The 10,178-nt window shown below is 62.2% G+C and overlaps 1 protein-coding gene across 1 annotated transcript; it reads right to left on the bottom strand.

The window, feature by feature from the left end:
- Nucleotides 1-2,838: 2,838 nt before the first annotated feature.
- OXTR (oxytocin receptor) lies at nucleotides 2,839-9,813 on the bottom strand. The gene is made up of 2 exons (XM_009099345.4): nucleotides 8,584-9,813; nucleotides 2,839-4,382 (listed from the first exon to the last, which is right to left on the bottom strand). Exons 1-2 carry the CDS (start codon nucleotides 9,512-9,514, stop codon nucleotides 4,141-4,143), a joined length of 1,173 nt encoding a protein of 390 aa, XP_009097593.1. The 5' UTR covers nucleotides 9,515-9,813; the 3' UTR covers nucleotides 2,839-4,140.
- Nucleotides 9,814-10,178: the final 365 nt, after the last annotated feature.

The following is a 10,178-nucleotide window of genomic DNA, read 5'->3' as shown; positions in this document are numbered from 1 at the left end:
CCTGCACAGGGACACCACAGAGAGGGACCTGCACATGGACACCCTGTGAAGGATCTGCAAAGGGACACCCTGTGAAGGATCTGCAAAGGGACACCCCTGTCCAGGGAGGGATCTGCCCAAGGACACCCCAGTGAGTGACCCGCACAGGGACACCCCTGAGCAGTGAGTGACCTGCCCAAGGACACCCCTGAGCAGTGAGTGACCCGCACAGGGACTCTGTGGCACAGGAACCGAGCACGGTGGCAGGACCCCACTGCAGAGCTGCTCTCAGGGCTGCTCTCTGCTCACAGAGGCAGGCCAAGCTGCTCCTTACTCTACCCAAAGCCAGAAGCCTCAGGAGAAGGAAGCTCATGGTGGCCCAGGGAACAGCCCAGAGGCCCCTGTGCCCTGCAGGAGCTCCTGGGAGGGACAGGGATGGCAGCACCTCCTGGAGCACAGCCCTGGGCACAGCCCGCAGGTGCTGGGCGAGCACTGGGGCTGCAGAGCTGCTGCTGGCCACTGCCCAAAGCCTGCTGCCCCTGCATCCCTTGGGGCTGGTGCTGACAGAAACTCCCCCACAGGAGTCATAATTTGTGGCAAACAATTGCTGTGGTGGGAGCTTCCGCATTAAACCGCTGCAGAAAGCTTTTAGGGACAGAAGAGCTAACCCGAGGCTTTTCATGCCTGCTTGCATTCCAGCCAGGCTGTGGGAGCCAGAGCAGTCCATGCATGACGTGTTGTGTCTGCTCCGAGAGCGAGAGCTGGTCCTGGGCCACCGCCAGCTGCAAACCCGCCCGTGGCACTCCGATGCTTAATTATGGGATTAATTGGGGAGCATTGTCAAGGGCCGTGGGCAGGGTCCAGGGCAGGACAGCACGGGTGGGAGCCAGCCCTGAGCGTGGCCAGGGGGACACGGAGCCTTGGGGAGCCCCAACTGAGAGACAAGCTGGGCTCCAAGCAAAGCCTAGCTTGGTTCCTCAGGCAATCTCCACTGGACCCGTGTTCAGCCAGCTCCATCCACACGGGCTGTGCACCCCATCCATCCACACGGGCTGTGCACCCCATCCATCCACACGGGCTGTGCACCCCATCCATCCACACAGGCTGTGCACCCCATGCACCCCATCCAACCACACGGGCTGTGCACCCCATGCACCCCATCCATCCACACGGGCTGTGCACCCCATGCACCCCATCCATCCACACAGGCTGTGCACCCCATCCATCCACACGGGCTGTGCACCCCATGCACCCCATCCATCCACACGGGCTGTGCACCCCATGCACCCCATCCATCCACACGGGCTGTGCACCCCATCCATCCACACGGGCTGTGCACCCCACAGGCCACACGGGCTGTGCACCCCATCCATAAACACGGGCTGTGCATCCCATCCATAAACACAGGCTGTGCACCCCATGCAGCCACACGGGCTGTGCATCCCAACCATAAACACGGGCTGTGCACCCCATCCATAAACACGGGCTGTGCACCCCACAGGCCACACAGGCTGTGCATCCCACAGGCCAGGCTGTCCCTCTGTCCTGATGGATGGCGAGAGCAGAGGAAGGAGCCTCTGCTGGGACCCTGCTGCTCCAGCCACAGGGAGAGAGGAGCCAGGGGCAAGAGGTGCAGCTCAGAGCTGTTTCCTCCCCTGTACTGTCAATTAACTGGTGGCTCCCTCTTCCACGGAGCTGCACTTTCACTTTGAGGCCCCTGAAGGCTCTTTTGGCTCCAGCCTTAAGTGCTTTGCTGAACCAGGGCCCAGGAGGTCTCCTTGTTCAGAGGCTGCTCTCAATTGTCTCCATGTGCGCCTTCCCCTTGGATTCCAACAAAGACTTGGAGCCAAGACTCCTCTAGTGCCACGCCAAGGATGAGAAAGAGCCAGGGTTTCTGCTGGAGCTCTTCCAAGGGCTTGGGATTGTATACTGCTGTTATTCCATAGCAATGTGGTACCCAAGCTCCAGCAAACATCCCGAGGATGGAGTGATTTAAAAAAAAAAGATATTTAGGTAATTATAGGGAGGTGGGGGAAAGTCTCAAAAACCACTTCATTTTTTGTGGGAATTAAAATAATTAAAATCAATTGTGGCTTATACTACTTTTTGTTGTTGGTGGTGGTGTTGTTCTAGTAGCTCACTGCCTGAACCCAAAAAAGCCTGAAATGCTGAAGTTCCCCCACACTGTTCCCTGGGCTCCCAACACCTGGGGCACACACTGCTCACCTGTCAGCACCTCTGTTCCACTTTTCGCCCTCCTGAAAAGCCTTTGGCAGAGCATTCACCTGGGCACTCCCACAGCTGCTCTTGCTGTCCCCCCTCTGCCGCAGCCTGGGGCTGGTGCAGGAGCTCAGCCACGGCCCCTCTCAGCTGCAGAACCTCCAGGAGTGGGGCATGACCCTGCCTGACCCCCAGACACCTCCAGAAATTGCAGCCGGGGCTGGAGGGCAATTCCCTGTGTGTCCCAAAGCTCCCTCCCTTCTCCGTGCTCCATCCCAGTAACATCCACGGCTCCCGATCCTCCCTGGCGGGGGGGATGCACCTCAGACTCTCCAGAGAGGGAGAGCCCTCCTTCCTTCTTTGGTGCAGGACTGTGTGGCTCTCAAGGAGAAGGAAGGTGAATGAGGGAAGAAAATGCTCCATGGTGTCCTGAGGATTTCAGCCAGTCAGCAAATGTGCTGAGAGCTCGCTTGGAGCTCCCACCAAAAACAGATCCAAGGAATGTCAGGATAGGAAAGGTGCAAATGGACCTGCTGGCTACAGTGAAGAAATAAAGGACACATTCAAATGCATTTTTCATGTTCATTCCCATCATGAAAGGCCCGATTACATCGCCCTTTGAGAGCCCCAGCTGCGACCCCGGCAGTGCCCGTGTCGCAGCCAGCTGTGTGCCGCTGGGGGCAGGTCCCGCTGCTGGGGCAGCGCTGCGCAGGCAGCGAGCGCGGCTGGCTGCGGGCTCTCGGCGCTTTCCATCCATCCTTTCGATCCCTCAGCAGCGCTCCCCCCGCGCCTCCCGCCCGCCTTCCACCAGACGCAGTCAGAAAACTTTATTTACAGTATTTGTCAACAATAAAAATCCACGCCGTGAGCATGCCCTGTGCCATGGAGAGAGCGATTGGCACGGAGCTGTGGGAGGCTTGCTGGGACCTGCGGCGAGCCAGGGCCGAGCCTGGCTCGGGGACACGACAGGAATGTCCCTGTCGGAGCCAGGGCCCGCCCGCATCCCGCACCCCCCGAGCAGGAGCTGCTCGGCACTCTCGGCCAGGGTCACTGCCCGCATCCCGGATCCCGGCCCCAGCCGTGCCCCGGGCTCCTGCCCAGCCTCCCTGGGCACAGGGAGCAGAGCTGGGCTGGGGACACCCGGGCCACAGCGCTGTCCCTTCGAGGCTGGTCCCTGCTGACCTCAGGAGTGAGTGCCCTTGTCTGTGGCCCAGGCAGGGGGAGCAGGGCAGGCCTGGTGCAGGGCTGCAGGGCTGGCATGGTGCAGGCTGGCATAGTGCAGGCTGGCATGGTTCAGAGTTGCAGGGCTGCAGGGCTGGCATGGTGCAGGGCTGCAGGGCTGGCATGGTGCAGGCCGGCATGGTGCAGGGCTGCAGGGCTGGCATGGTGCAGGCTGGCATGGTGCAGGCTGGCATGGTTCAGAGCTGCAGGGCTGCAGGGCTGGCATTGTGCAGGGCTGCAGGGCTGGCATGGTGCAGGCTGGCATGGTTCAGGGCTGCAGGGACGGGGCTGCCTCTGCCCCACAGGCTGCAAGCAAAGCGGGCACAGTGCTGAGAGCGCGGTGCCAGGTGCTGCCATCCTGCAGGATCCTGCTGCAGGAGGAGGTAGGACAGTGCCCAGCCACATACCGGGGTGACACCCATCTTCCTGTGCTTCCATCGCACCTGCCCCAGCTGCACCGCGTCCTTTGTCCCTCCTGGTGGCATCCACAAGCCACTGAGGTCAGGGTTTGGGGCTCAGGAACGCGTTCCTGCTGTCTAATCCCAGGCAGCACTGAAACTTGGGCACAGAATTCCTCGCCCGCTCCCGTCTGGGTTAAATAACGCCTCTGTACATGCTTACAGCCATATATACACCTGTGTACAGACCCCTCCTGTCCGGCCCGGCTTTTCCGCACGGGAGCAGCGCAGCAGAGGCACAAGGTCCCGGCTGGCCGCCGCCTCAGGTCGTGGACGGCTGCACGAAGCTCCTCTGGCTCGTGGCCCTGCAGCTGAGGACGAAGGAGGACGAGTTGCTCTTCTTGCTCAGCTCACACGCCGGCCGCGACTTCAGGTAGCGCGTGGAGCAGCAGAGGAAGCGGCGCATCAGGTCGTGGAAGAGGTGCCCGGTGTAGAGCATGTAGATCCAGGGGTTGCAGCAGCTGTTGAGGCTGGCCAGGAGCATGGCGATGATGAAGGGAGAGGCTGCGAGACAGGCACGGCGGTGTCAGGGCACGGCACACCGCCCCTGCCAGAGCCCCACAGTGCCGGCACCCTGAGACCCCTCCCCGACAGGGAAAGGAGAGCCCGCAGGGACAGCCCGGGAAAAGGAGAGAGCCTGCAGGGACATCCCGGGAAAGGAGAGAGCCTGCAGGGACAGCAGGGAAAAGGAGAGAGGCCGCAGGGACATTCCGGGAAAGGAGAGCCCACAGGGACAGCAGGGAAAGGAGAGAGCCCGCAGGGACATCCCGGGAAAGGAGAGAGCCCGCAGGAACAGCAGGGAAAGGAGAGAACCCGCAGGGACAGCCCGGGAAAAGGAGAGAGCCTGCAGGGACAGCAGGGAAAGGAGAGAGCCTGCGGGGACATCCCGGGAAAGGAGAGAGCCCTCAGGAACAGCAGGGAAAGCAGAGAGCCCGCAGGAACAGCCCGGGAAAGGAGAGAGCCCGCAGGGACAGCAGGGAAAGCAGAGAGCCCGCAGGAACAGCCCGGGAAAGGAGAGAGCCTGCAGGGACATCCCGGGAAAAGGAGAGCCCGCAGGAACAGCCCGGGAAAAGGAGAACCCGCAGGGACATCCCGGGAAAGGAGAACCCGCAGGGACATCCCGGGAAAGGAGAACCCGCAGGGACATCCCGGGAAAGGAGAGCTGCTGCTGCAGGGGAGGGAAGGAGGGGGCGAGTCCCAGTTCCAGCGCCTCGGGGTTCGGTTTTTCTCCCCTAGAGCTGCCTTTCCCCGCTCGCTCCGGCGCTCCCTGGAGCCGCTCAGTGGGCAGAGGTGCCCCGGCACAGCCCGCACGCCTCCAGGTGCCCTGAGCAGGGACGGGACCGTGGCTGCCATGGCTCAGAGCCGCTCTGGGAGCAAGCAGAGGCCGTGGCTCACCCTTGCACAGCAGAGGCTGATTTGGGACAGGCTCTCGGCTTCCAGCCCTCCGTCCCCTGCTCCTGGGCTGTCCCCGCGGCCAGCCCGGCCCTGGCTGAGCCCTCTGCCCGGTGCTCTCACCTTTCTCCACTCATCTTTCTTTCCCTCGAGTGAATGTTCCCCACACAGTGCTCTGCCAGGGAGGAGGACGTTCCCACTCCAGGGAGCTTGGCATCCCCCGGTGGCAGGGGATGGTGGCAGGGCAGTGCCAGGACATCGAGTCCCTGCCACTGCTCCCTGTGCCCAGGGCACAAAGTACCGACTGTCCCACCCGAGAGGCTGGATCAGCACTGTCTGGTGACAAGGGCACTGGCATCTGCCATGGCACCGGGACAAGGGGCACGTCCTCCATGAGGCGGCTGCAGGTGGAGATGGAGCCTTTATCCTGCCCCCTGTGCTCCAGCTCGTCTCCTCAGCCCCTCTGCTCCCAGAGGAAGCACCAGCAGTGAGGATGAACTCGGCTGCTTTGGCTCTTCCTGGCCCCTTCGTGCCTCTGCAAAAATCCACTGGCAGCTTTTAGACCAGTGAAGAAATGAGACTATAAATGCTGCCTTGCAAATTCACCTTTAGCCAATGGATGCGTAATTCCTGCTCTTGTGACATCTGCTCCAACTACTTTTAATTTCAAGTATATTCTAAAAATAATTAATAATTAATTTCAAGTAATAATAATATTTCAATAATAATTAATTTCAAGTATAGGCTAAAAAATAATTCCACACGGAGGCACAAGACCTGAAATACATCCCACTGTTTCTACCCACTTGAAAACATCCAGCCAGGGCTGACTCAGCTCTTCCTCTCTGCAGGAGGCAAATTGAATTTCAGGGAGCTTACTGCAGGGCAGGTCTGGAGGGTGGATTGCTCCCCTGCCTGGCTGCAGCACCAGAGACCCCCGAGGGGTGCTGAACCTGCCAGCTGTGTCCCTCAGGGATGGCCCTGTCCCCAGGCACTGCTGGAGGGTGGGCAGAGGTGCAGGCTGTGCCCCAGCAGGGCTGGGCGGGCTCTGCCAACGCCCAGCACAGGAGGGATGGGACGAGGGGGTCCCCAGCTCCCAGCACTGACTGTGGCCATGGCTCACAGCTCCCGTGTCAGGGCACCTGTCCCGAGGGGAAGGGACCCCGAGGTGAAGGTAGAACAGCCGTGGTGCTTCACAGCCTGCTGCTGCCCTCTCAGGTGCCTTGAGCCAGCTCTGACCCCGAGCTCAGAACCCCAGAGGTGTTCCCTGTGAAGTGTGTGCAGCAGGAGCCTCCTGTGGAGGGTCCCCAGTGCTTAAACCAGCACCTGGATCATAACTTGTATCTCCCACCCACCTTACAGGGGCTCTGGGCTGTGTGGCCACCTAAGGGGGATCTCTGCTGCCTGGCCAGTCACCCCCAGGCAGCTCATGGGGTGCAGTTGTGCCCCCATTGCTGCTGGCACCCAGGGACCGCCTGCCCTCCTTCTCCTGTGCCCACACAGCTGTGAGGGGAGGAACAGCCACATTCCCTTCCCAGCACGGGGTACCCCTCTCCTGCACCCACCAGGCTGCCCGGGCACAGCACCCGAGCCTCAGCACAGGGAAGGGATCCGGGCTCAGGGCAAGGCTGTGGCAGTGCTGCAGGCAAAGCCCCGGTGCTCTGCAGAGAGGTGCTGCCCCCCTCGTGCCTCTGGGCAGCCAAAAGGAGCAGGAGAGCCTGGAAGGAAAGCCGGGGGTCTCCCAGCACTTGTATCCACCCCAGGCTTTTCTCCCGTGCCGTGAAAGCCTCCAGCAAGAGGTGTCAGAGCTCCCACCCTGTGCCGCAGGAGCGAGACCGAGGTGGGAGTGGGGAGTGGGGCACAGCCCCCGGGGCTGGAGAGCACTCGTGCCTCACAGCAGGGAGGAGGGGAAAGAAAAGGGAAAAGGGAAAAGTGCTGCAAGGCCTGCTGCACAGGTGAGCAGGGAAAGGTTCTCCACGCAGTCAGAAGGATTGGGGTGGACAAATCCTGTCCATCGAGGGTCAGCAAAGCAGCAGAGATCGGGGTGCTGCCGAGGGCTGCGTGCCGGGAAGGGAGGGGCAGCCTCAGGACTGCAGGGTTAAAATACAGCACGAGGGAGGGCTGCTTCAGCCCAGAGCCCGTCTAGGAGCTGGAAGTTTTGACCAGCCTGGATCAGGTGGAAAACCCCTGGAGCACCCAGGGAGGTGCATGAGCCACATTCCACTTCTGAAATAAATGGAGCAGAGAGAAGCAGGAGAGGCAAAGCACGGCTGCCCGGCTCCCTGGGCAGCCCAGGGGCACACGGGGCTTGCACAGGGCTGTGCCGCGGGGATGGGGCTCGGCACGGGCAGGGCTGTGCTCGGCAGCGGTGCCCTGCGAGCTGCCCCGAGCCCGGCAGGCACAGCCCGGGCCGCCAGGGAGCAGCTCCTCCCCGGTCTCTGGCACCCGCGCTCTCCTGCTGAGCCCGGGTCAGTCTGTCCGAGGCGCTCTCATCCCGGAGTGCATTTTTCTGCCCCTTCTCCCACCTCACAAAGTCGTGAAGAGTTTTTGCTTAAGGTCTCCTAGGTAGTTCTCCCGTCTGGCGGGGACAGCACAGACCTGCACAGCTCCAGCCGTGTCAGACCAGGCAGGGTGACACTTTCTGTTCTATCTGCAACTTCAGGGATGACAGCAGCCAGCCCAAATATAAAAACTGGCAAATCCATGACACTACATCTTTAGGAAAAGGTTTTGCTCATAAATCAGGGTTTTTCTACGGGAACCATGCTCCAGTCAGAGATAAAATAACAGCAGCAGAGTGCCGGGGTGGATGGAGCAGGAGGAGAGGGGGAAGAGACCAAGAGCAGAAAGCAAAAAGTCAGTGAGGAAGAAACAAAGATACAACAAAGGACAGGAATTCAGGCTGTGCAGCTTTCTCCTGAGCTCCCACACAGCCTGCAGCATGTCCCAGCACCCAGGGTGGGAAGGGAATCTCCAGGGACCCCAGAGTAGCACCCAGGGACAGCCACCCTGCAGGGACAGTGGCCACCCCGGGACAGCCACCCTGCAGGGACAGTGGCCACCCCGGGACAGCCCCCACCCTCTGCACTGCCCAGCCCCTGAGCTGCAGTGGCCTGGAGTTTGCTGGAGCTCCTGCAGCCCTTGGCCCGGGGAAGCTGCAGCTCAGCCACTGCTGCCTGCCGGGGTTTCTGTGTCCAGAACTTTCTCCCCTCTCCCTCCCAGCCCCAAGCCCAGCCCGGAGCAGTTCCCCCGGGTGTCCCCAGGGTGCTGAGCGGAGCCCCAAGGCCAGCAGGGAGAGGGAGGGGAGCTGTACCTTCCTGCGGGGCGTTGGTGTCCCACACAGACCACATCTGCACGAAGAAGAAGGGAGTCCAGCACACGATGAAGGCCAGCACGATGATAAAGGTCATTTTGACTGTCCGGATCTTGGCTTTAGAGATGAGCCTGGTGCTGCTGACCCTGGCAAACACCATCCCGCCGCGGGAGCCCGAGCCCAGGCCCGTGCTGGGCCCGTGAGCCGTCTTCAGCTTCACGTTCTGCCAGATTTTGAAGCTGATTAAGCCATAGCAGATGCTCAGCATCAACACAGGGATGATATAGACCATGAGGGTGATCCAGGTAACATAGGCTTTTGGTCCCCAGGGCTGGATGAAATCTGCCCAACAGTCATAAACCCCATTCCCCACATCCCTTAGAGAAAATATGTGGATCTGAGGGATGCTGACCAGCAGGCACAGCAGCCAGGTGAGGAGGACAGAGACCCGGTCAGCTCTCCTGTGCAGGGACCTCAGCGGCTGACAGATGGCCAAGCAGCGGTCCAGGGACATCAGCAGGAGCATGTAGGTGGAAGCGAACATTCCCACCACCTGCAGGTACTTGATCAAGCGGCAGAGGAAGTCTGGCCCGTAGAACCTGAAGGTGATGTCCCAGATGAGCTGGGGCAGCACCTGGAAGATGGCCACGACCAGGTCAGCGATGCTCAGGTGCTTCATGAAGAAGTACATGCGGGAGTGCTTGTGGCGGGTGGTGTGGATGGCCAGGAGCACGCACAGGTTGCCGGTCAGGGCGAGGAACAGGATGAGGCACAGGACTGTCACCTCCACCTTGGCCATGTCCTCGTTCCTCTTCAGGGGGTCGGCGGTGCTGTTCCTGCCGGCGCTCAGGTTCTCCAGCCGGAGGCTGCCGTTCCCCAGGGAGCCGTTGGTGATCCAGGTGCTGCTCCCCGCCAGGTACAGCTTCTCCATGGCCAGCGCCGGCCAGCATCGAGCCTGGGGCAGGGTGAGGACAGAGAGCGGGCAGAGAGTGGGCAGAGCCCCTACCGATGCGTTCCTGTACGATAGCCGGGTGTCCCCGCCGCTTTCTCTCCGCGTCTCCTCGGCTCTCAGTATTCCACGGCTCTCCGTGTGCCCCCCCTCCGTGTCCCCTGCCGTCCCCTCTCCGCAGTGCCGCTCTCTCTGCCCTCCCGTCCCTGTCCCCGTGCCCCGGCTGGCGGCTCCCCGCGGCTCCTCCCTGTCCCCCCGCCGGTCACTCGGCGTCTCCGCCGGCTGCTGCCCCGCCACCAGCCCCGGCGCAGGGGCCGGGCGAGCGGCGGGGGCGGCGGGCAGAGGCGGGTCCCGGCCCGGCCCCTCGGGGCCCGCCCGCGGCCTCTGGCCCCGCACCCGGACCCGCCTCAGCATCTTCCCCTCGCCCTCCCCGGAGCGCGGCCGTTCACGCACCCCACCGGCAGCCCCGGTTCCCCGCAGCCCCTCTCGGGCAGCCCCGGTTCTCTGCGGCCCCGCTCCTCTCGGGCAGCCCCGGTTTCCCGCAGCCCCGGTTCCCCGCAGCCCCTCTCGGGCAGCCCCGGTTCTCTGCGCCCCGCTCCTCTCGGGCAGCCCCGGTTTCCCGCAGCCCCTCTCGGACAGCCCCGGT

The sequence above is a fragment of the Serinus canaria genome, chromosome 12, assembly GCF_022539315.1.
Source record: "Serinus canaria isolate serCan28SL12 chromosome 12, serCan2020, whole genome shotgun sequence".
Lineage (NCBI taxonomy): Eukaryota > Metazoa > Chordata > Aves > Passeriformes > Fringillidae > Serinus > Serinus canaria.
The sequence above is the reverse complement of the archived record's forward strand: the minus strand, read 5'-3'. Positions and strand labels throughout refer to the sequence as shown.